The sequence below is a fragment of the Microtus pennsylvanicus genome, chromosome 10 (genome assembly GCF_037038515.1).
Source record: "Microtus pennsylvanicus isolate mMicPen1 chromosome 10, mMicPen1.hap1, whole genome shotgun sequence".
Lineage (NCBI taxonomy): Eukaryota > Metazoa > Chordata > Mammalia > Rodentia > Cricetidae > Microtus > Microtus pennsylvanicus.
The window spans coordinates 84,447,618-84,474,033 of NC_134588.1; the positions used below are offsets into that span (position 1 = coordinate 84,447,618).

Genomic DNA, 26,416 nt, shown 5'->3' on the forward strand with positions numbered 1-26,416 from the left:
AAATAAATTGAAACTAAGCAGTTTATGAATATCTGAAATAGGTTACTGGAATAAAGTATTCATTTGGTCTACTTCATTTGATGTGATTGAAACTTCCTTATTTCTTGTTAGAGAAAACTAAAATACAGTACAGTATATTTTTATGGCGTATAAAGTAGAAAATATGAAACTTCATAAGTTATAGTAATTTTTTAAAACAGCCATTTAAAGATTCTTATTTAGTTTTATGTTAACATTTAGGCAAACGTATATTAGTAACAATAATTATTTCCAGCCATAAGTTAAAAATTTATGTTTAGGTACCTAAATTGGATTCAGTGAACAGCAATACCAAGATTTATATCAAAAAATAAGTAAAGCAGCTGTGGCCTTGTACGTCACTGTCTCGATAGAAGTGGAACGAGGTCCCCTTCCGTCTTGCCAGTAGTTTCTACTTTTCCTATGAGTGGTGTGTATTTAGTTTATCGGGCACTTCAGGAGCTATTCTGACTTTAGTCACAGTAGTTTAGTTTTGCTTATTTTGTCCAGACTTAGAACCATTCAAGTAGAAATGTACAGTAGTTTTCTCATCTACACTTTTGCTTTCTACAATTTCAGTCCTTGTTTTAAAAAAATAAATGGAAATTTTAAAAATAATTAGGTTTTTTGTTTGTTTTTTGTTTTTCGAGACAGGGTTTCCCTGTGGCTTTAGAGCCTGTCCTGGAACTAGCTCTGTAGACCAGACTGGTCTTGAACTCTCAGAGATCCGCCTGCCTCTGCCTCCCGAGTGCTGGGATTAAAGGCGTGCGCCACCATCGCCCAGCAAATAATTAGGTTTTAAATAACTTATTATTACATTGTAATTTTTCTATTTATTGTTAATACATGTGCTTAATTTATCACTTAAACTTTATCATAAGTATGTACACACACAAAAATGGATACAGGCTGTGATCCTCTTTTAGGGATTCATTAGGAGTCTTATAGAGAAGACATGTTCCCTAGAGGGAATTTAAATTAAAAAGCAAAACCAGTACCACTTCATACTAGAGTCTGTTACCAAATAAAACTAGTGTTGAGGATGTACAGAAATTAGAGCACTCATGTATTTCTGGTGGGGATGTGTACCTGCCTTCAGTAATATTCCCAAAAGGTAAATATTTTTCCCATATGACCCAATATTTCTGCTCCTAAGAGCAATACTCAAGAAAAATGAAAACACACAAAACTTGTACAAATGTACGTTTATAGCAACATTATTTGTGGAAGCAGTACAAATGCCCATCAATCTATAAGATAAATGTAGTATAACCTAATAAGATAAATGTAGTATAACCTAACAATGGAAAGTTCATTTAAAAAAAAAATACCCAGTATTGACACTACAACATGGAAGTAACTAAACAGCCTAACTAAAAGAAGCCAGTCACCAAAGGACATATTTCTTTGCATTTGTGAAAGTCCAAAATAGACATTTCATGGAGACAAAGTCGGTAAAGGGTTATCAGGGTTTCTTTCAGCTGTTAGACTTAGTCTGACACCCAAATGCCAATAGCTCTTAACAATAAACACACCAGTTTAAGCCGGGTGGTGGTGGCTTGCCCCTTTAATTTCAGCACTCCAGAGGCAGGCAGTTCAAGGCCAGCCTAGTCTACAGAGTTCTAGAGCTACAGAGAAACCTTGTCTTTAAAAGCCAAATAATAATAACCCCAAAACATTACATAACTTGGATTTTGACAGAACAAGAGCTTCCTATCAGATCAAAGTGGTATTAAGCCAGCTGGACAGCTTTAATGGTTCTTGTTGATTTGTTTAAAAAGTTTTTTAATACATGGGTATGGGCCTGCCAAGTGTCTGTACCATGCACATGCCTGGTTCCCAGAGATGATGGATTCCTGGAGCTGGAGTTAAAAGAGGTTGTGAGCCACTGTGTGGGTACTGTCAAATGAACCCCAGGTCCGCTAGAAGAGTGAGCACACTTAACCACTGAGTGGTCTTTTCAGGCTCAAGTTTAATGTTTCAGATGTCATTCATTATAGTTCTATAGAAGCTGGTAAAGCCAACTCAAATGATTAAGCTTAATGTTAAAATAACTTTATATAAATTTTAGCAATTATATGTTAATACACTAAAGGTGGTCAAATAAATAGTTCCCTACCCGTTATTTAACAGGAAATGTCACCTTAATTTATTGGCTTACAGCTTAAAAATTGCCTTAAATTTAGGGTTTTAAAAAAAATCTTTAATAGTTTGAACCTTTTATAGTTACACATAATTTATCATACTCAAATTATATTTATCTCATTTTCTCAGTAATTACTATTTTTATACATTCTTGCTATCTACTAATCTGGATTTAAAGTGGTCCCATTTAAAAGTAAGTTCTCTGAAATTGCTGAAGTTAAAAAATAGCCTTTTGTTGTGAACATCTTAGTTTTTTACCATAATTTTCATTTACATTCAAGGTTGTATTTTTGAACTTGGATTTTTATACTTTTCTTTAAAGGAAGCACCTTTTCCACTTGGCACAAACATAAAAATGAAGTAGCAGTTGGTGAAGTAGGCTCTGAAAAAGGGTTTGGTAAACTATTGAGAGTAAAGTATGTTTATGACTGTAACAACTTCAATTCAGAAGTTAAAACTGCGTCATTAGAGTATCACTTCATATTAACTAGGATGACTTTTAAAAATGGGAGTGAGAGCCTGGTGGTGGCACACCTTTTATCCCAGCACTCAGGAGGCAGAGGCAAGTTTAAATCTCCTGAGTTTGAGGATGGTTGGGTCCAGGGCAGCCAGGGCTACACAGAGAAAAAGGCTGTCTTGGTGGGTTCGGGGAAAATTAGTGGTGGAAATAAGGTTGAGAGGATGTAGGGAAAACCAAGCCTGTGCACTACAGTGAGCGAGTGTATAAGACAGTGCTGCCATGGCAAGAAAGTCTGGCAGTATTCCAGAAAGCTAAAGAGAATTACGACCCTGCAATTTACTCTGAAATATAAACTCAAAAGAACTGAAAGCAGATGTTTTGGGTTGGTGTATAGCTGAGTGGTAGACTATTTGCCTAACAGGATGTGATTCCCCAGCACTGCCAAAAAGGATGTTAAACCAAAAACTTGGGCACAAATACCCATAGTACTAGACACAAGAGCAAAGAGACAGTCCAGATGTTCAGATAAGCAAGATGTATTATCCATGCAGTAGAAAATGCTCAGCTGTAAAAAAAGATGAAGTGTTGGTACATACTGTAACATGGATGAACCTGGAAAACATACAAGTGAATAAAGCCAAAACACTGTAGTCAAAAATGGCCTTCTTTTGACGAATGACTAACTGTAGTGTCTGTTATGGGGACAACTGCATAAGAGTTATTTTCACAGAATAACATGCTCTAAAACGGTCACTTTTCTTCAGCAAGAACTTATGACATAAATGTGCTTCACCACAAAGTTGCTAGATTTCCCATATTTATTAAAATCAAATGTACTAAAAATTCCAAAAGTAGTAGAAAAATTCAGTCACAAAGATAGCTTAAACACTTCTGATTAACACCTTGTATTTCTAAGTACAAATAAATCCAGGTATGATATTTATAGAATTTTTGCAGTGCTCCCTATCTTTGCACTCCAGTCGTCCTGACATCTGTATGCTGGAGATTTGACTAAGTCAAATCTTTTTATACTTTATTATCTGTAAGTCTATAAAAAGTTTATTTCAGATACTGGGAAAAGCCCACTGTTCCCTTTTTCCATTTATGTAGCCCAAACTGACCTTGAATTGTATAACCCTGACTAGCATTGAACTCAAAGCAGCCCTACCTCAGACTCCTGAGTGCTATAATAAAGCACCATGCTACGATCCCTTTTTCTTGCTTACAAAAAAATTACCTACCATTTTGAAAATGCTCAATGGTTTAAGTATAATTTGAAGCCCCAATCAGAAGTTTCTCATAAAATAATTGTGCTCTATTCTTTCATGTCATATGGTCAGTACCCTGTGTGTTGAGGAAGAGTGAAGACAAGGGGATCAGGCTGTGTCGCTGCTCCCTGGGAACACTGTTAAAATGGTCTGAACTGTGAATGAGAACACAAATTACGCACGTTTGTGCCACCATATGCCCACTAAAAAACGCTAGAAATAAGAGAAGGAAAATACTCTGCTAACAAAAATGAAGAAGCTATAAAAATTGGTAATGGTATATTTTAATCTTTTGTTAAAGCTCCAAATTATAATAACTTCACCAAATTGAGGTAGTGATAGACTAATGTATTCCATGTCTCTCTGAAGTATTTTACCTTTTACTTGCATGTCCCCCTCTAATTATATGAACATAATTCAATGTAAAGTGTTATGAAAGAAAAATTGAGATTATTCAAATACCAAATTAAAAATCTTAATTGCCAGCTTAAAAAAACCTATAAGCTGTACACAAGAGTTCATTTTTTCTTGCTAGTCATAAATGTTTTCCTCCAAATGTAGGAAATTAAAAAGAGGATAAAGATATATGATGCAAACATTATGAACTGGTATGTAACAAAGCCACCTGGAACATACATAACTAGTAGGGAATGACCATAATAAAGTTAATGTCTAGACGTCCTCTGAAGATTTTTATATATAAGCGCTGATTCATATTAAATTTTCTGAAAAGTAACTCGCTTCCTTTTCACTCAATGCAGCAAAATCTACTTCCATTTTAAATCACAAACCAGTGCTATGTGATCAGAAGGGTGAGAAACACTAGGTAAGGCCTGATGGGTGGTAACCTCTTCATGACTAGGTAACGGAATCACCTGTTCAACCTCGAAAGCATTTAAGTCAATGAAAATGTAATCTAGACATCCGTGAAAGCCACCAACGTAATTGGTGTAAGCAGGTTCTCCACAAGCGCTTTTCAGTTTAAAAAGGTGTGTGAGAGACATATTACATCTTTCCTCTTCCCCATTGGAAGCCCAGTCTTCATGATCCTCCAGAATGCTGCCATTGATGACAAAATGATACAATCCTGTAGATGGTGTACTATTAAAGTCTCCACAAAATATAACTGGTAGGCCAGGATATAGGTCACATGAAACATGTCTAATGTGAGCCAAGGCTACTGCCATTTGAATGAGACGAATGTATCCACCTACAAAACAAAATTAATGTAAGTACTTTTTAAAGCCCTCTCACAAATTATGGTACCTAAGTAACATTCACTATATGTATGTGCATATAAACACATTTTTACATTGTCTGTGTGGAGGTCAGAGGACAATTTACATTGAGTTGGTGAGTTGGTTCTCTTTCCACTGCATGGGTCCCTGGTATTGAACTCAGGCCATCAGGCTTGATGGACGCACCTTTACCAGCTAAGCCACCTGGGTCCAAGACATTTCTGTAAAATAGCTTTAGCAGCTTTAAATAAACACCTACAGCATCTGAGTGACATTCAGAACATATGTTTGTATAGGGCTGGGGTGGTGGTGCATACCTGTAATCTCAGCTCTGAGGAGGCTGAGGCGGAAGGGTTTCAAGTTCTAGGCCAACATACATTTCAAAGTTCTTTCAAAAAAAATCAACTAAAAGCAAGAAATATATGTACATCTCTCTCTCTCTCTCTCTCTCTCTCTCTCTCTCTCTCTCTCTCTCTCTCTCTCTCTCTCTCTGTGTGTGTGTGTGTGTGTGTGTGTGGTAAAACAGCTTCAGTAGCTTGGTCACTTGTAAAATAAAACTTACCGTTTGGGTGCCAGTAGAGATGGGTATTAGCAACACATATCTTTTTAGAAGAGTCCTTTGTAGACTGAAGAACTGAAATCTACAATAGAAAACATCAGGAGTTCAGTTGGTGTTTGCCCACCTCCTGAAAACTTCTTGGATTTTGTTGCTTGAGACAGTTTCTCACCAATAGTCCTAGCTGTCCTGGAACACACTACGTAAACTAGAGAGTGCCTCAAAACTCATAGAAACCCAACTGCCTCTTCCTCCAAAGGGCTGGGATTAAGGGCAGGTGCCACAACATCCCACCCTGCAGAAGATTTTGTTCTTAAAATTATCGACTGAGCTACTTTATTTCACAGTCCCTTGAAAACTAAGATGGTAATTTTTAAAATCTGATCTTGCATGTTTTAAGGTATGCTAACATGAGAAAAGGTTACCATCCAGTATACATAACCATTAGGAAAACACACTTTAGTTGAAAATTAAGACTGGATGCTGTTTTCAAGCTTGAGCACATGCCCCTGGAGTCAGGCAGGTCTTTGAACAGTCTAGTAGCGTTTACAGTGCTATGCCGTGGAGCAAGACACTCTTCAGTGTTAAAATGGCAAAGCAACCGTATCACCTACCTCATAGATGTGTGCATTCAATTAAACGAATTTACACACAAGTGTACAGAACACAATAGTGCTTAAAAACAGGTAAATATTTGTTTTACTCAGAACACAATCTCTCTTACCTAAATGCTTTGGACCAAAAAACAATAATTTAATCCTAACACTTGGGAGACAAAGGCAGGTGAATCTCAGCGCCAGCCTAGCCTACATAGCCAGTTCCAGGGCATCCACAGCTACTCAGGGAGACCATGCCTCAAAATACCAACAAAAACAAACAACAGGCCGGGCGGTGGTGGTGCACGCCTTTAATCCCAGCACGCCTTTAATCGGGAGGCACAGGCAGGCGGACCTCTGTGAGTTCGAGACCAGTCTGGTCTACAAGAGCTAGTTCCTGGACAGGCTCCAAAACCAGAGAAAACCTGTCTCGAAAAACCAAAAGAAAAAAAAAAACAACAGGCAAAAAATAACAAAGAGTTTTAAGCTAAGAAGCAGTTCACACCCTGAACAACAAAGCTAGCTAGCCTGCCTAGTCAACTGGCTAAGAATCCCAGAGTAAGCGCATTTGAATATCTTCTCATGTATGAAATAATAATATCTGTAAAACAAATCAAAAAGAATCAAAAATGATTTCTTTTACATACTAGGTTAACAATAGTTGTGAAACAGGTCTTAAAACAAGAGGCACTTATACTTGTAACCGCTTTAAAGCGCGCTACAAGTGCTTGGCACGTTCCGACCATGACTGCAATTCGTCCCTATCTACCTGGATCGTGAGCACTAAGACTGCTCTATTCATCTTGTTCAAGGCGCCCTGCGTCGGGGTTAGATACACTAGGAGTTTAGTATGTGCTGGATTAATGAACAAGCCACACTGTAGAAGACGCTAGGGCAAGCATACTGAAAGAAATGCGATCTAGACAGTACCACCATCCCTCCACTCCGAAGGCCTCGAACCATGGGTGAGTATGAAAAAGGCAGAGCTACTTGACCTGAAGGACGGACGATCTCTGGAGTACTTTCTCCTGCGCTAGCGGGTTCAAAGCTAGTTTCGCCAGCAGGTCCTTGTGCAGTGGGTCCGACTCCAAGGCTTCTTGAAAAGAAATGTCGTGTTGGCTAAGGAGGTTGAACTTGGACTTCCGGTAGAAAGTGGCCAGGCCTTCGTGCTGTTTGATCCGGAAAACGCCCTCCAGGCCGAAGGCCTCCAGGGCCGGTACCAAGCTGTCGGAGAACACCTCGCGGTCCACCTCCTGCAAACAGATGAGGTCTGCGTTGTAGCCCGTGAGCTCCTTCTGGATGAGGTTCTGGCGGTAGTCAAGCTCCAGCGCGTAGGGCGCACAGTACGGGTAGAGGACGGTCCGGGAGAACTCGGTCTGGGCGTACGTGTCTGCCAGGATGTTGTAGGAGACGGTCCGGATGATGGAGTCCTCCGGCACCTTCTTGGTGTACAGATGCCGATGGTCAAACGTGCAGGTGCCGGGCCCGGCCTCCACGGGACACACGCTCTCCAGCTCGCGGCTTGGCCCGAAGCGCTGCCCATTGCCCGGCGTGCAGTGAAGCTTGAGCCGCAGCCCGATGTCCGCGTTGCACGGGGTGTACACGCGCTCGGCCACACCCGTCTCGGTCCAAGCTGAAGACGGCCCGGGGCGCGACGACGACTCGGCGGGCTCGGCCGCACCGGGCTTGACCTCCTTGTACCAGCGGAACACGGAGCTGGCGGAATCCCCGAACTCCAGGCTGAGCTTGGGACACACCGGGAAGCCGGCCATGATGTAACGCGGCAGCTGCAACTCGGTGAAGGCGGGCGGGTTGCGCTCTACCTTGTACTTGACGTCGCCGATCTGCAGCACCGCGCCGTCCTGCCAGGCATCCACGTTGAGCACGTCGTCCGCCACGGCCTCCTCGCGGTAGTACAGCTTCACCACCGGCTCGCAGGCCGCGGCCGGTTCCGGAGCGCAGGCCGCGCCGCCGCCCGACTGCGCTCGGTTCTTCCTGTTCTTCTTGGCGGCCGCCGCCTTAGCGTGGCCCTTGAGGGCATTGGTAGCGATCCGGCTGAGGGCCCGGCCCAGGGGCTCGCTCTGGTCGCGCTGCATGTTCTTGTGGCTGCCGTCGGCCAGCGCGAACGACAAGCTGAGCTTGGGCTCCGAGGGCACGCAGCGCACCACCGCCCGCTCCATGGCGCACACCGCCTGCTCGCTCGCCGCCTCGGCCCGGCTGCGCTGCTCCACCACCGACCGGACCCCACGCAGCGCGGCGCGGCCCAGAAGCCTCCACATGAACCTAGCGGCCGACGGGACTCGAGAGCCAGAGTCGCTCGCCGGTGAGCCCGCGCGGGGGTGCGGCAGCAACCGGCTCCTGCCCCATTCAGAACGGGGACTTCCGGTCGACGGCGGGCGACGGAAGCTCATGGGGTTCCCGACGCGCACTTTCGCCACACTCACTTACGGGCTCGTTTCTGGCAGAGCCGCCGGTGTCTCGAAGGACGCGCCTTGGTGTGTGTGGTGTGTTGTGTTCAACGCGGTTTAAATACAAAGAGAGGAGGAAGTGTAAAGGCACCGGGGGGTAGGGTGGGTACCAAATCCCGAGTTTTGTCGAAAGTGCGGGCTTCCGGAACCGGAAGTGATTGGGCAGTGTCGTCACGCCTTGGTCTCGCGGCGATACTAGGCTTTCTGTCACTTGGCAATGCACCGGCCTGAAAGTGTGAATGGTGGGAACCCTACCAGGATTGCAACAGTTCTCACAGTTTGGCCTCCCTGCCCCCTGATTTTCGAATTTCGAGGTGTGGCGGGTGGAATGAAGCTCCGCCCGGTCCCTTACACATACAGTCAGCACTGAGGGCACACGGTTTACTTAAGCCTCACGTTGTTGTTTTTGAGGTAGGTATCCAACCCGTCGCTTAGAATTGCGGAACCGGGAAAGACTGAGTCAAAGTCGCACAACATAGGAAGTTGTCAGGGAGTCCCGACAAGTTACTAAACTGTTACTAAATTGTAAAGAGCTTGGAGGCCTTGTATTTGTAGGGTTGCAAGATTTAGCAAATAAAAGTACATGGCTCAGGCCCGGTGGTGGTGGCGCACGCCTTTAATCCCAGCACTTGGGAGGCAGAGGCAGGCGGATCTCTGTGAGTTCGAGACCAGCCTGGTCTACAAGAGCTAGTTCCAGGGCAGGCTCCAAAACCACAGAGAAACTCTGTCTCGAAAAACCAAAAAAAAAAAAAAAATAATAATAATAATAATAAATACATGGCTCAGGTAAAACTTAGAAAATTTTTTAAAAACAAAAATGCTTAATTCCTCCCCGTATTACTTTATCCCGAAGTTTAAATTTAGCTGAGAGTTTTCTTCCGATTTTTATTTCTTTCAAAACTCTTAAAGAATGAATGATCTTGACATATTTGTAGACCAAAACGAAGCCCTGCCTAGCCAGGACAGTGAACCCAGGGGACATTAGCGTGTAAGAAAGACTCAGATTGTCAGGTCTGACATCAAGCGCTTCTACCCACTGGGCCATTTTGCCTGCTCACACCTTCTTTTGTTTTTGTCTTGTATTTCTCCAAGAATTATTAGGAAGTGTCAGATTTCGGAGAAAGATTGTTTGTAAATCACAACCTTGAAAGGAGTGAGTAAATGCCATGTCTGAGGCTTTATTTTATGAGATTAATTTATAGCTCTATCTATAAATTCTGTAATTGAAACTTGAAATTGAGAGACTGGGCAGTAATATTTAGGTAATGCATTTGGGGAGGTGAGGAGAATAGGAAGAACTTTATTCACCTAGTTTCAACCCAGGTCAAGAAACAAGCTAAGGATGTAGCTCAGTGGAAGAGTTTTAAAAAGTCCACACAGAAAGACAAGCCTACACTGCTGCAGAAACAGCATACTTAGTAAAGTGTTTTGTCATACAAGAATGACGATGTAAGTTTGATCCCCAGAACCCAGGTGAAGATGCTTGGCACAGTGATATATGCTTATGATCCCATCTCTGGGAATGCAAAAAACAGGTGGAGATTTAGGGCTACTGGCCAGTAAGTCTAGCCTGATTACAAGTTCCAGGCTAATGAGAGACTGAGTTTCAAAAAACAAGGTGGTTGTGCCTCTACACACTGCATCTTCACTCCCCCCCATACACACATAACACACGTGCCCACGAAGACACTTTTAAAGTTTTTTTCTTTAAATATGTAGCCCAGGCTGGCCTTGAACTTGTGATCCTCCTGCCTCTGCCTCCTTCTGCTAATCCTACCAGTGTGCGCCACCACAACCGGCTTTCTGTTTTTAAGTTTTAAAAGAAAAGGAAGCCTACAAAACTAAGCCAGTCATCGTAGCACATATCTGTAATACCACTATTCAAGAAGTTCAGACTGAGCCAGTTCTGGACCAGCCTGGGCCCTCACAAAATCTCAAAATAAATGATAAAACAACACAAAAGAAACATGCTTTTACCAATCAGAATTATGTCTACCTATATATCATTTATAAATCTCCCAATATTTACATTTGAAGACTAGTTTTTTTTTGTTTTTCGAGACCGGGTTTCTCTGTGGCTTTGGAGCCTGTCCTGGCACTAGCTCTGTAGACCAGGCTGGTCTCGAACTCACGAGATCCGCCTGCCTCTGCCTCCCGAGTGCTGGGATTAAAGGCGTGCGCCACCATCGCCAGGCCTTGTTTTGTTTTTTTCAAGACAGGATTTCTGTGTGGTGCACTAGAGCTCACTGCGTAGATCAGACAGGCCTTGAACTCACAGAGCTCTGCCAACCTCTGCCTCCCAAGTGCTGGGATTAAAGGCGTGTGTCACCACACCCGATTCTGCGTTACCCCCTCGGAACAGTTCTCACGCCACTGTACCGTACACAAGTCAGGCAAGGGCCTGGAGATTGAAAGAACACGCGAGACCTGGGTCCTTCGAAAGGAGGTTGGCTGAAAACCGTTTATTCAACCTTGTGGAAATCCTTAAATTCCTAGCTGCTGCACAAGGAATTCTCCCCAGGCAGTTGGGAAATTGTCACACCCAAGATGGAGTAAACAATGCCCTATAGCTAATCACCAGGCGGGGCAGAGGGAGCACAGGAACAAACAATGTTTTAGCTGGCTGACCAGGAACTGTCCTCAAGATGAACCCCAGGAGCAGGGGCAGACCAGGGGCCCTACACTGCCTGCCTCTGCCTCCCAAATGCTGGGATTAAAGGCATGAGTCACCACTGCGGAATGGCTAGTTTCTTTTGATTACTTTTATTCTTGTAGATGTTATTGGCAGTTAAACAAATAGATTGCTTATATACTATCTATACTTATGGTCAAAATGATACTACAGTTTTGGGCGATAGCATTCAGAAATTCTGAGTAGCACTTGATATAATTTGGGTTATTCTCCATATAATTCAAAAGTCAGGTTTGTGATGGAGTGCCTGGCAAACACAAGGCAGAAGGTATTGTTGAAAAACCCTCGTTTTCAAGGGTGGTGGGAGAAATCCCCCAGTCTCAATAATTCAGGCCAACAGATGCAATCAGCAAGAGGTGTCTTTATTGATTACACAAGTGCCCGTGGGTGCAACAGCAGCTTACGCCAACTGAGCACCCCTGGCAAATTCAAACAGCCATATTTATAGGGAAAAATGATTACATAAGAGAGTAGTATAGCACAAGCATTTCATTGGCTCTCAAATTGGCGGGCTTAGTTCACCCTGGGGACGGCCCCAAGTCTATTCTCGAATTTCCCCGAAAAACCATAAAGATAGATAAAACACCCTGCAGCGAGTTGACAGTTTAGATAGAACGTCTTGGGGGCTGGAGTATTCCCTCAGTCCCGAAAAACCACAAAGCTAGATAGAGCACTCTGCAGCAAGTTGACAGCTTAGATAGAATGCCTTGGGGGGTGGAGTATTTCCTCTCCTTAGCCTAGTCAGTGAGTCTGCAACCCATAGATATCCAGTTTTAGCATTGGCTGGGGGGGGGGGGGGAGGCAGCTAAATTTTCAGCAGAGTTTAGCATAGTACGTGGGTACGGGGGTCTTTCAAGTATGGGGGGGTCTTTCATTGTGTGTAACTTGGTGTGGGTGTGTGGGTTCACGTGGGTCTATGAAATGAAGACTCAGGGACACATTGAGAATGGACGTACTCTTTGCAGTGCAGGGGGCTCCGCTTCGTGAACTGCAGCGCTTTCCCTTCGCCTCCCAGCATCTTTATTTTTCCTGTGCTTACACTTTAGCTAGAAGATTTCCATATCCCAAAACAAACTGAATGGAGCTTCCCACAATACAATGCCAGGTGCAAATACCTGATTCATGAGGTGCCACGGTTTTCCCTAAACCAAGTTGTACATAGGCTTTGTATCCATGGGACACTCAGACTAGATTCACACAGGGCAACAAAAGGTATCTGTAACACAAAGGATGCATTAGGGGCTGAGTGCATCTGGGCTAGGCCAGGTAGAGCCCAGTGGGAGTTCATGGCTAGTGGGGGTTGCTTGCTATCCTTCTTGCACCAGGCAAGTGGGACATTACTGTAGGGAACTTGCAAGTTTCTCAGAAACTCAGAACAAGGGCAAGAAAGGTCACCAACAGAGGAGGTGAGCAGGAAGGCCAGGACTCCATTAGGTCCCAACAGGCTTTTATTTAGTGGGTTATGGGAAAAATTTAGGGGAAAGGGAAATGGGGAAAGGAAAGAAGGGAAAAGAACAGGGGGGAGGGTGAGGGGGAAGAGGAAAATTGGGGAGAAGGGAGTGAAGCAGAAGCTACCTCTTTAGGAGAGAGCCAGAAAGGAGGGGGGCTCAGGCTGGAAGCAGAAGGAAGTTCCACTTGCCTCAGTGGGTGGGGAGAAAGTGGGTGGGGCTTGTCTCTTAAAGGGACAGGACACACCATTACACCTATACACAAATTTTTCTTTTAAAGAAGAAACTTGGTATCCATATTAGAGGATCACTTTTTTGTGTTTTATTTGTTTTTGTTTGTTTTTGCTTTTCGAGACAGAGTTTTTCTGTGTAGCCTTGGCTGTCCTGGAACTGTCTCTATAGACAAACTGACCTTGAGCTCACAGAGATCCACCTGCTTCTACCTTCTGAGTGCTGGGATTAATGGCACATGTAACCATTGCCTGGTTTGGTGTTTTGTTTTGTTTTGTTTGATACAGGCTTTTACTGAGTCCAGGATGCCCCCAAACATGTAGTCCTCCTGACTCAGCCACACAAGCTCTAAAACTGCACTGTGTGCCACCAGGCTTAGCCAGAGGATCACATTTTGATGTGATAAAATAAATCCTTTTTAAATAATCTTATCTGATTTTACAAATTATATTCTTGGACTCAGAACTAGAGTTTTTACTTCTTTCTGAAGTAGATGGAAACAAATACAGAGACCCATAGTCAGACACTCTGCAAAGAAAGAGAGACCTTGGAACAAACACTCAGCCCTAATTGGGATAATCTCCATCAAATCCCTCCTCTCAGGGATCAGGGAATTCTGCAGAAGAGGAGGTAGAACAACTGTGAGAGCCAGCGGGGATGGAGAACACCAAGGAGTCTCTACACACAGCAGGGCTAGTGCATGTGTGAACTCATGGAGATTGAAAGATCATGCACGGGGCCTATACAGGTCTTTACCAGATGGAGTCCTACAGCTGAAAGAAGTGGACACATGTCCTCATTCCCTAACCCAGAAAGCTATCTCCCAATTGATAACCATTTGCAAATAAAAATTTAGCTTTCTCCAAGGGAATCTCACTGGGAAAACAAACTACTCCTAAGTATGGGCTGCATGCCCAGCTATAGATGGTCAGCCCATTCCTCACATTCCAGCTCAGACCACCAAGAAGCAAGATGGCTAACATAGATAAGAATAATGGGTTAATATAAGTAAGCTACAAGAGCTAATAAGAAGCCTGGGCTAATGGGTCATTCAGTTTTATAACTTATGCAGATCTCTGTGTGGTTTTCTTTGGGGCTTGCCAGCTGTGGGGTATCAGGCAGGAAAGAAACCCCAACAAGCAGGCCCTTCATGTTACAGAATGGCGCCCACGTGGATAACTGCATCCACAGAGAGCCTGAGAAAGCTTAGGAAAGAATAAAGCATGTTTTCTTGGTAGCAGCAATTTCTCAGGTTTACAGTGTGTTAAAAATATATGCAGGATAAAGGTTAAAGTCCTAAAAAGAAAGAAAGAAAGTAGTTGGGTGTGGTGGTATGCACCTTTAATCCCAATGCCTGGGAGGCAGACAGATCTCTGTGAGTTCAAGGTGTGATAGCACACACCTTTAATCCCAGCACTTGGGAGGCCAAGGCAAGTGGATCTCTGTGAGTTCAAGGACAGCCTGGTCTACAGAGTTATTCCAGGACAAAGATGTACAGAGAACCTGTCTCAAAAAGTAAAAGTAAAAATAAAAGAAATAGAGGTTAAAGTAAAGCCACATAAAGATGGAAAATACACAGAGAATCTTGATACTGTATGCTATTATGCTCTCTTTGAATTGTTTGAATGCTGAGGAAGGAGCAATAGCTGCTAAAAGATATTTGCTTATAAATGCTGCTGAATTAATCCAAGATAGGTATTTTGAAAATACCTTCACTTCAAAAATGAAGTCAAAAGGTATGTTACTTTGGAGAAGAGATTTTGCTCTTGTTTCCACAGAACATGAGAGGCTGTGGATTCATTCTGAGCTAAGAAAAATCAGGTTCAATCAAGGAAGACCACCTGAAAAATCTCTAGTAGAAACAGATGGCCCAGATGTCTGAGTTCTACATCCAGAACAGATTCAAGACTGCTGCCTGAGATGATCAAGACTCACAGGATACTCCAGTCAGGACTTGATTATAACTCTAAATTTTTTTTAGGTCCCCATAACTAGGATGATGTCAGATGTCAGAAACGCAAAGCAGGTCTGTCTTGTTATGTTCTCGTCCATTTTCCTTCTTCCTTTCCTTTTCCTTTTCATAGGCTTTCCCAAAGACCACAGCCTGACCTGGTGTATGCCTCAGCCTCCTGAGAGCTGTGACTGTTTCAGCCTGACTACATTTCTTTGCCTCTCATTTTTTCATTCCACTTTTAGCCCAAGATGTCTCACCTTCTCTCCCTTGTCCCTCCTATTTATAGTAATATGTTATTGTGTTTTAACAAAGAGACAGACGGATCTCTGTGAGCTCAAGGCCACCCTGGGCTACACAAGATTGATTCTGTCTAAAAGAAACAGAGCTCACACAAAGGTGATCCCAGCACTTGGGATCAAATGCCTTTTAATCCCAGCAGTAGGGAAGTGGAGACTGGAGTGATATGGCTGGGCAGTGAGAGGACTATAAGAGGAAAGAGACAGGAACTCAGTGGAGAGTGGAGTGTGTGGTGTGTAGTTTGAGGATTTGTGGAGACAGGATCTCATCCATTTTCGGCCTGAGGTAGAGGTCTGATCTTCAGGTTGAACCCTAGCATCTGTCTCTAGGTTTTTGTTTTTTGTTCTATGTCTATTTGTACTTCCCTAACTAGTAGTAGTTTTATCTCTTTGTGCATTTCACTTATGCCCATGGTAACTACTATATCACTGAACACAGCCCTAAGAGTGTTCCTTCTTAAAATGATTGGCAATTAGGGATGACTTTTTTTTTGCTATTACTATTTTCATAATATTCCTACTGTTTGAGAGTGGTTATTTTGCATGCGGTGTTCTCTGGGGGGAAGTACTGTGGTCAGCCAGGTACCACAGACAGTATAACAGGAAAATGACACCTCTACTTTACCACAGCCTAGTTATTCTTGAATATTGCAGATATTTCCAGTTAAAGAATAAGAATTGGTTTTTAAAAAATTTACCCTGGGGTCACAAGATGGCTCAGAGTATAAAGGCACCTGTTTCCATGATTGAAGCCCTGTATTGGATACTTGGGACCCACTTGGTTAAAGGAGAGAACCAGCTCCTACAGGTTGTCCTCTGACCTGCACACACATATTGTAGCATATGTGCATACACACAGAGACACACTAAGTAAGAAAATGTGAATTAAAGCATTAACCCCAGATACACAACTCAAAGGACAAAAACACAAGAAACATGAAAGTTCAAGCAACATAACTGCTTCACAGATTACTAACCCTTGAGTAATGGCTTCCAATTGCAAAAAAACTCAAAAGAATGATTCTAAGTATGCTCATAGAAATTAAAGAGGACACTCATTTACGAAATGAATTCCAAGAAAACACAAATAACTGAATTAAATAAGGAAATGTATGTTATAAAGATAGAATTTAACAAAGAGATGGAAATACTGAAGAAACCAAACTGAAATACTGGAAATAAAAAATTCAATAAGTAAAACAAAAGTCTCTGCAGACAGTGTCACCAGTGAAATGGGTCATGGGAAGGACGATGTCAGGACTTGAAGACAAGGAGAGGAATATTCACACACGTACACATATGAACAGAGCTTTTGAGATCTATTAAAAAATCAAGTCTATGAAATATGGGCATTAACAAAGAATATTATGTTAAAGGTACAAAACATTTCAATAAGATCATAGGAAATTTTCCAAATCAAGGGAAAGGATATGTAGAAGACATTTAGAACAGTTATGACCAGCTAAGAAGCTCCCTTCATCATCTAGTTAAAATCTTAAATATAAATAAACTGTCGAATGAGTCATGAATAAAGGAAGGCCCATTAGAATAATAGCTAATTTCTCAACAGAAACTTTAAACACCAAGAAAGCTAAAAGACACTGCCACCTAGACTTCTATAGCCACCAAAGCTATGTCATAACTGAAGGAGAAAGTAAACCCTTCTGTAATAAAAAATAGGCTAAAGGAATTCATGACCACTAAGACAATTTACAGTATCTACAGATGATGCTTGAATCCTTTAGAAGAAGAGAAAGATACACACCCACAAGACTTCAGAAAACAACTCACTGGAATGGGATAAGCAAATTAGGAGCAGGAAAACAATTGAGAAGAATTAGTGCTCACTGTGCAATAACAGCTATGAATATAGTTAGTCTCAGTTTCCTGTTTGGAAAATACAAACTGGCAGATAAGGTTAAAAAGCAGGATCTATCTGGTTGACTTGGGATCAGGGGGTATTCTGCAAGAAATACACTTCAAAGACGGTTGCTATCTTAGGGTGAAAAGATGGAACAAGTTTTTCCAAACAAATGGCACTCGAAAACAAGCGTGTGTCATTGTTCTAAAGTTTGACAAAAGAGATTTTACAGTAAAAGTAGGCAGAGAAATTAAGGAAGGTAACTTCATACTGATATGGGAACAATCTGACAAGAGGGTATAACAATTCAAAATTATATACACAAGCATGGGTGCACCCAGTTATAAAAAGCACATTGCTAGATGTCACAGATGTAACCCCCAACACAGTAATGGTGAATAAAAGAGATTTGATAGATGTAATGGAAAAGTTAAATAATATTTTTATTACTTTTTTACAGAAATTTACAATGTGCAAATTGAAGTCAAAGCTATAATAGTGGTGAGATCTTATCTGAAAGAAAAAGACATTTATGTACAATCTAAACAATGGAAATACAAAGAACCTACAATAGTTAAAAATAGGGTTTTTTTTAAATAAAAGATCAAAGTAGACGAAAACTACCTGATTTTAAGACCGTAATTGTTTTAATAAATTACAGTGATCAAGACAATGTTGCATAGTGTACAGGTAGGCATTCAGATCAATGAAACAGACTGAGAGTTCAGAAAGAAAACCCTATGGTTACATTATAGTCGAGATGGTTTTGTTATTTTTGTTTGGTTTTTGTTTTGTTTTGAGATAGGGTCTCACAAGTTGTCCAATCTGGCCTGGAACTCCCTGAAGTTCCAGCTTCAGCCTCCTCAGTAGCTGAAGCTATAGACATGTATACCACCATCTGTGGCTACTCAAGTGGGTTTTTTTTGTTTTTTTAAATAAAGATGTCAATGCACATCAGTGGCAAAAGATAATCTTTTCCAGAAAATGTTACTAGAGTGTAGTTCTTCTTTTTATGAAGATTTGTTTATGTATGTATGCCATGTTTGTGCCTGGTGGCCAAGAAGGCCAGAAGAGGCATCAGACCCTGTAGATATTAGTCATAAAGCAAAGGATAACCAGCCTATAATCCATGATCCCAGAGAAGCTAGGAAACAAGAACCCAAAGAGAGACATACATGAATCCCCCCTGGGAAGGGGAAACAGACAAGAACTCCTGGGAGTTGGGGGCGGGGATAGAGAGGGGAGAAGGGATGGGAGGAGGAGAGCATGAGGGAACTGAATGCTCCAGAAGGGGCTTGGACAGAGGGGGAGAAAAGAAAGAGATACCTTGATTGAGGGAGCTATTAAGGGGCCAGAGAGAAACATGGCGCTAGGGAAGTTCCCAGGAACCTACAAGGATGACCCCAGCTAAGACTCTAAGCAATGGCAGAGAGAACGCTTCACCTGGCCTTCCCCTGTAATCAGATTGATGACTACCTTAATTGTCATCATAGAACCTTCATCCAGCAACTGATGGAAGCAGATGCAGAGATTTATAGCAGAACACTTGACCGAGCTTCCAGGGGCCAGTCCAGGAAAGGGAGGAGCAATGATATGAGCAGGGACATAAAGACCATGATGGTGATACCAACAGAAACAGCTGACCTGAGGTAAAGAAATCTCACTGACTCTGGACTGATATCAGGGAACCTGCATGGGACCAAGCTTGGCCCACAGTTGTGAGGTTTGGGTTGTCTGTGGGACCACTGGCGGTGGGACCAGGACTTATCCCTAGTGCTTGATCTGGCATCTAGGAGCACATTCTCTTTGGACGAATACCTTGTTAAGCCTAGATATGGGGGAAGGGCCTTGGTCCTGCCTTGAAGTTAGGCTTTATTGACTCACCAGGGCGAGCCTAGCAATTTCTGGGGAATGGACAGAGGGAATGATGGGGCAGGAGAGGGAGGGAGCGGTAACAAGGATGGCTGTGTGGAATGAGAAAAGATCGTATTAAAAAATAAGTTAATTAAAAAAAGAGGACAACAAAGACATCTATTTGGGGCTGAATGCTTCAAAGTCTCATTTTTTGCACATATTTTTTTTGGTCTAATTTCAGTTTGTTTCTAATAACCTCCCCATTTTCTAGTTGTGAGTCTCTGTCTAATTCTCATCTGCTGAAAGAAATGGCTTCTCTGATGAGCACCGAGTGATGCACTGATCTATGGGTATAGAGATATGTCATTAGGAGTCTTTTTATTGCCATGTTCCTTTAGCAGAGTAATAGTAGTAGGCTTTCCCCTAAGCCTATGACCTCTCCTGTATCAGGTTCTTGGTCACTTTACAGCGTCATGTTTGGTTTTCATCGCATGGAGTGGGCCTTTCATCCAATTAAAAGTCATTGGCTATTCCTGTATTGTTCGTGCCACTATTGCAACAGTATATTGTGGGCAGGTCATTGTTATAGGTCACAGAGTTTGTATCTGGGTGATATTGATGACTACCTTTCTCTTCCAGTACCGTGTGGTATATCTTTCAGCATCATAAATGCGCGTTAGTAGAGGTTTCTCTTCATTTAGGATTATGTTAACTATGAGCTTGCTTTAATTTGCTTTATTATGTTGAGGTATGTCCCTTGTATCTCTAGTTTTTCCGTTATGAAGAGGTGTTGAGCTCAGGGCTCTGTGTTTATTCCAATACATTGGATGCATGGAGAGACGAATTAGCAAACACATAAAATAAAGGCTCTTTGCTTTTACATATAGCACTCGGTCTCCTTGCTGGTTTTGGGGGGACTTTGCGGATTGGGACATAACAAGTACCAAACAGCTCCCCTGAACAGGCAAGGGAGGACCCCCTCCAACCATGCAAAGAGAAATAAACCAAACCTGACAGAATCATAGAAGCAAATATACCCAGGCAAAAACTAGGTCCTTAGGGGAAAATTCAAGGTTCAGAAAGACTGGCAGTGTCCACACACTGTTCCCACCCCCACCTGGAGCTTGAAAACTACCAATATAAAATGCTACCCCTGGCCCACCAGAGAGTAGGCTGTGGCTGGTGGGAGGACAAGGTATTAAATGTGACAGGTCATGTCAAATGTAATAAACCAGGCATAGACCTGTATCTCATGTATTCTCAGGTGCAGAATGTTTATTTAAATACATATATAGTGATAAAATTGGAAGGGTAAAAAAAAGGAGCCAGTGTGAGGAGAAAACAGGAGGCGGTTGCATAAAAGTGAAAGATAAATATGTATTGACATCTCATCGTGAAACCCATTATTTGGTTTGCTAACTGAGAAAATCTCCACAAGTCTTGCTGGATTGTACACAGGAGTTTCACAACATCCCTTCCTCAAGCATAGCTGCAAAGTCTGCACCTTAACTTGTTTGATTTTTGAAGGTGTTGTATAAATAAATAGCAAATATAAAAACAAGATAAATTATATTGAGCATTAGCTACATAGATACAGAAAGTCACTATGAGAATACTTGTAGGCTGCATTCCTCACTTGGAATATTTACATAAATCTGTGTCTTCCAGTGGATCTGCTCGTGCCAGTCTCTATAATTTGAAAACCCCATTTCCTGGACTCCTTGCAAGGGAAGGCAGTTAAACAGCAGCAGCAACAAGAAAAACAACTCGCCCTCCATTCAGTTGAGTGAAAAATTGTGTGACCGTTCATCTTAAATCTGTTCTAGTTCAGCAACTGCCTCTCCCAACAACCTGCAGCCCTTCCGGGCAACCAGGACAGTTTCCTTGGCGACTAAATTGTTTCTACTGGATTGTCTACGCCCTCAACTGGATACTTGCTGGAGGTTTCAACCTTCCTTATCCATGTTCCTTCCACCAGAGGGAAAATCTCCTAAGTCTGTCTCTACAGGATGAATAAGACGGTTAAATAGGTACCAATTCTTTGTATTTCTCCCCCTATCCCTCTGAGATCTGTTAATTGGGTACCTGCAGAAAAATCTCCAAATCCTTGGGGCTTTCGAGAAAGTGTAGTTGATACCATAGTTAACATGTGTGTATATGTTTTACTTTTGCTTTGCATTAAGTATGACTATTTTTGTCAATCATAATATCACTTTCTATGATGTTAGCCAGACTGATTCAGTAATGTTTTGAAAAATGTTAATGCTATTAAATACCAGCTTGGGGGAGGGGCATTCTCTCTTAACAACTAGATTTTGTTGTGGTTTGCCTCTAGGGGAAACAACAAACCCTGGGTTTAGGAGTTGAAAGGCTATTCAGAGCACACTTAATTCAGTTCCTTAGTTTCTAGTCGTAAGGAACAAATATCTGGTTTCGTTTCTTCATAGGAAGTGACCAGTAGAGCTATGTTTAGAACCCCTGCCTACTCATCTCAACTGTCATTCTTTAACCACTACTATACTTGGCAAGTTAATCTGAGAAGGTATGGAATTTCATTTATGCTATCAGTGTGTAAGATACACTGAATATATTGAGGCTTGATCTCATGCAATTATGTCTGTATGACCTTTTTCTTTTCAGGGTATAGAGTATTTTAATCCTTAGGAGACCAAGATGTCAGATCCAAAAAAAAATGCCATTACAGCAGAAAAGGAGGCTTTGAACTTGAAGTTGCCCCCTATTGTCCGTCCCCCCAAAGACATAGGTGTTGACACACCAAAACAAAGTGAGCTGCTAAATTACAGAAGATCTAAGGAGCAGCAGAAGAAAATTAACCAGTTAGTGTAAGTTGCATATTAGTAAATAATTATTACTTGGGATTAATGATTAATGTAATAGACTCATAAAAAAATTTAAAAACTATATATATAGGTTGTCCATGGATAAAATAAGGATGAAAATTCAAATTATTTAGAAAAGCAATTGAGAATTAGTCATAATGATAGCCAATTTTGTAAAGTGCTTGCTAGTCCAGATCACCTTTCCTGTGCTTCTCACAGCCCCTTGATGAGGTGTATATTATTGGTAAAATAGTCTTTAAATCTTATTTTTAAAATATTTATTTTATATGTATGTGTATGTGCCTAAGTTTATGTATGTTTACCACATGTATGCTAGAGCCCAGGGAAGTCAGAAGAGGGGTCAGATCCCCTGGAGCTAGAGTTATGAGCTGCTCTGTGGGTGCTGGAAATTGAGTCTGGGTCCTGAGCCATTTATCCAGCTCATTTATCTGTATTTTTAAATGAGTGAACTAAGGAACAGAAAAGTAATTTGCTCACACAGGTGAGGTTTTGTCCTGAGTGGTCTAATTCTGTGGGTCAAGTATCTTGTTACTGTGTCTGCTGTTATGTCATAACTTTACTAATTTCGGAAAAAGAATCAGTTAACCTTCTTGGTTAACTTCTTTTAAAAGTAGTTTTGCAACTGACTTAAATTTTACTGCCACATTGTTTGATGGTCATATTGTCAAAAGTAATCATTTAAATTTTGGTAGTTACACATTATAGTTAAACAGGCATGGAATCCTATAACATCTTTAGACTTACATTTTTTAAAAAGATTTATTTATTTATTATGTATACAACATTCTGTCTCGATGTATGCTCTCACGCCAAAGGAGGGCGCCAGATCTCAGTACAGATGGCTGTGAGCCACCATGTGGTTGCTGGGAATTGAACTCAGGACCTCTGGAAGAGCAGCCGGTGCTCTTAACTTCTGAGCCATCTCTCCAGCCCTAGACTTATATTTTTATAAGCCTATCCTTTACTCACTCATTTTTAAACCTAAATTTACGAAGAATATTATTGTGTATGCTGTTAGAGACCTTTTGCCCTCTTCATTCTTTTACACAATATTACATTTTGTGTGTGTGTGTGTATGCAAGACACCCGGAGACCATAGGAGGACACCCTATCACCTGGCAGTTGTGCTCAGCATGGGTGCTGGGAACCAAACACTGGTCCTCTGGAGGGGCAGAAGAGCTCTGAAGCACTGAGCCCTCTCGCTAGCCTCTTGCCCTGTCCATTCTGAAGATTCTCCTTGATACTGTAGGAACTTAGAAGGGACACCTCAGGATGGTACTCAGCAGAGTTATGGTTTTTCATTGCCATGAACTACTCACAGTTCCATGGATATACTATATTTTTATCATTTAAAGATATGTTTTGTTTTTTATACAAGCCCATGGGAGGCCTGTCCCTTTCTGAATAGAGATGGAGAAGGTATGGATGGGGAGGGAGGTAGATTGGAAAGGGGAGGGGATAGGAGGATCAGAGGGGGAAAACTGGTTGGTATGTAAAATAAATGTTACTTAAATACATAATAAATAAATAAAGATATGCTTTGCAATTAAGGTTTAATTTATAGATTACCATGTCTAGAAAGTGTTTGAATCCCTTCCACATTGCTTTAATCCTTTCTACAGATTTATATCACTTTATGTGGCATCATTAATTACTTGTACACTGTGCCTGTTACTAGGAAGATCACAAAAAACAATAAGAAAGGACTGCGTTTAACAAGTTTGTTTGCCAGCAGGATAAGACAGTAAACATGTGAAAAACACATTATATTACCCTTTAGATCAGTTGTTGTCAACTTGTGGTCACATCCCCCTCAAGGGTCGAACGACTCTTACAGGGATTGCCTAATACCATTGGAAAACACAGATGTTTACATAACTATTCATGACAATAGAAAGATTAAAGTTATGAGGTAGCAACAAAAATAATTTTGTGGTTGGGGTCACCACAATATGAGGAACTGTATTAAAGGATCACAGCAGAAAGGTTGAGAACCACTGCCTTAGGATGTTGGGTACTTTGAATAAACAAGATAGAGAAAGAATGTGGTAAACCATACCTGAAGTCTTAGTACTGAGAAAGCTGAGGCAGGAGGATTGCGAGTTCAAGGCCAGCCTGGGTTATATAGTGGGCCCCTGTATGAATAAAAATAAGTAATAAGATAATATAATAGAAATATGGAAGATTATCCCACGAGCACGCAGGAAAGAGTCATGGGAACAATATTTAAGTAGAGAGCTAAAGAATGGAACTAACCTTCCACTTAAACAGGAGAAACTCAATCAGGGGATGGGGATAACAAGCCCAAAAGCCATGAAATATGAATGTTTTTAGTGTACATAGCAGTTGGCAATAGCCAATATCATGAAGGTACCATAGGCCTAGGGAAGACTGGTAGAAGTTGAAGAGGAGATTGGAGCAGCTTGTTCAGAGCTTTATAGGCCATAACGAGGAATTCAAGATGTATTTTTAGAACAGTGGATGCCATTAAAATGTTCTAAGTAAGCCAGGTGTGGTGGTGCATGCCTTTAATCCTAGCACTTGAGGGCCAGAGGCAGGTGGCTTCAAGACCAATCTGTTTATATATCAAGGTCCAGATCAGCCAGGGCTAGAAGAAGAAAGGAAAATGAGAGAAGGGGGGGAAGGAAGGAATAAGGGAGGGAGGTAGTGAAGGAGGGAGGGAGAAACTGTTCCAAACAGAAATATAGCAGGAAATTATTAGAAATATTTTAATAAACAGCAGGCGGAAGGGGTGCTACTTACAGAACTGTATGGACACAAGACAGTGTTTTGTTTTGGCTTTTCAAGACAGGGTCTTACACATCTGTAAGATCTCTCATTTGCTGCTTGATAAAATATACTGCCTCAAAGTTTCCCATTGCTCTGGCCTCCTAAGTATTTCTGGTGCTTGCTCGATATGGCCCTGGCTCATGTGTGTGAGTTTGTTCTCCTTGGCATGTCAGCTGAAAGACAGAAGGCTTTGTGAAGCCTTCAAGAGGTGTTTCTTAACACAGGGAGTGAGGAAGCTTTCTCTGACATGTTGGCTTTTTAACAGACATGGCTTAGTCTGTATTAGAATTCATTTTAAAACTATCAGTAAGTTAAAATTGAAAATTATTTTATTTTTAGTATTACAGTATTTTTGAATAATTTAAAATTTAAGATATCACTGGTAATAGCCACTAGGGTTTGTTTCTCATTTAAAAAGTTATGTCAAAACCATTTTCTTGGAGATGTGTGAAAATAGCATTATGAGATTAATGTAGTCATAGTGTTTCAAGGTCTTTCTAAATAAGTAAAATTTCAGTTGAGACTTGAGTAATGAAAATTTATATATGTATGTAATAACAATTAGTAAAAAAAGAGGACATTGATTTGAAGGAGAGTAGGGATGAGTGTAGCAGAGGGTTTGGACAAAGGAAAGGGGATGGACAAATGTAATTAAATTGTAATTTCAAAAATAAACAAAAAAATTTAAAAAGAAAAGTCATGCATGGACAGAGCTGTGGTGGAGATGTATTGTATGAGAGAAGAATCGATAAAAATATTCAGAAAAAAAAAGTTCTTTCAGAGGCAGATATGATGGTTCATGCCTGTAATTTCAACACTCTGAGAAACTAAGGCAGTAGTATTACCATAAATAGAAGAGCATCCCCAACTACACAGGAAGTCCAAAGTCAGCCTGGGTGAGATGGTCTCTCAGTATCCCCCTCCTTAAAAAAGGTAAAAGGAAATGAAAATGTAGCCTAAAAATCTCTTGAAATTTCTTTGTTTAGTATTAGTATAGATATCTAAAATGTTCAACTTGAAGTATTTTAGTAGTTAATTTACATTTTATCATATATTTTTCTAATAATTTTCAGAATTTCTGGAGCAAAAAAAAATCTAGACAAAACCCTGGATAAAAGAATACCTCCATTACCAGAGCCAGACTTCCCTCCGACTGTGAGTTCTCTCCTTAAATACACACTCTACTGTTTTATTTCTTAAGTGAATCTCAATAGAACACATTTTTAAAAGAACAGTTAAATTTAAGGTTTTGTTTGATTTAAATGTTTTAAATTTATTCCTTGTTTGTCTTTTGTTTTATTTTTCACAGATGACCAGTGAAATTAAAAAAAAAGGAGTGAGTGGATTTTCTTGTTTTGAAAATGTTCAAAATAATTATTAAAAAGTATTCTCCTACGACCACCCACCGAGCCTCCTCCAAGAAAGACCTCCTTAGACAGATTTATAGTTCTAGGCCCAGTGGGGCAAGCATGTTGTGGGCCACAAATGAGGTTTTCAAGAGTTGTATTTGTGTTGCCACCCATTATTTGAGGATTATCTGTATAAGATTATCTATATAAATATTTTAGTTCTATTCAAACTATTGAAAAATATTCAAAATATCAATTATAGAAAAATACATCTCTCTTGTAAAAATAGTGTAATAACTAATTATCCTAATATTGATATAATGTTTATTTT

General features: G+C 41.1%; 2 protein-coding genes across 2 annotated transcripts in view; one reads left to right on the plus strand and one right to left on the minus strand.

The window, feature by feature from the left end:
- Positions 1–3,139: 3,139 nt before the first annotated feature.
- Pde12 (phosphodiesterase 12) lies at positions 3,140–8,675 on the minus strand. Its single transcript, XM_075988845.1, has 3 exons — positions 7,277–8,675; positions 5,692–5,770; positions 3,140–5,101 (listed from the first exon to the last, which is right to left on the minus strand). The coding sequence occupies exons 1-3, from the start codon at positions 8,558–8,560 to the stop codon at positions 4,659–4,661; spliced, it is 1,806 nt and encodes a 601-aa protein (XP_075844960.1). The 5' UTR covers positions 8,561–8,675; the 3' UTR covers positions 3,140–4,658.
- A 12,307-nt stretch (positions 8,676–20,982) lies between these two features.
- The window catches only part of Dnah12 (dynein axonemal heavy chain 12), a 159,293-nt gene continuing 153,859 nt past the window's right edge, over positions 20,983–26,416 (plus strand). The window contains exons 1-5 of the mRNA XM_075988847.1: positions 20,983–21,115; positions 21,533–21,627; positions 21,726–21,928; positions 25,810–25,891; positions 26,046–26,072. Coding sequence (XP_075844962.1) covers positions 21,759–21,928; positions 25,810–25,891; positions 26,046–26,072 — 279 coding nt within the window. The 5' untranslated portion in view covers positions 20,983–21,115; positions 21,533–21,627; positions 21,726–21,758. The remainder of the gene's footprint in view (positions 21,116–21,532; positions 21,628–21,725; positions 21,929–25,809; positions 25,892–26,045; positions 26,073–26,416) is intronic.

Coding starts and splice junctions, on each gene's coding strand:
- Pde12 (XM_075988845.1), bottom strand. CDS start 8,560: ATGTGGAGGCTTCTGGGCCGCGCCGCGCTGCGTGGGGTCCGGTCGGTG. Junction 5,771..7,276: donor AGAGATCGTCCGTCCTTCAG/GTCAAGTAGCTC, acceptor TTTCTATTGTAG/ATTTCAGTTCTTCAGTCTAC. Junction 5,102..5,691: donor TCTCTACTGGCACCCAAACG/GTAAGTTTTATT, acceptor TTTGTTTTGTAG/GTGGATACATTCGTCTCATT.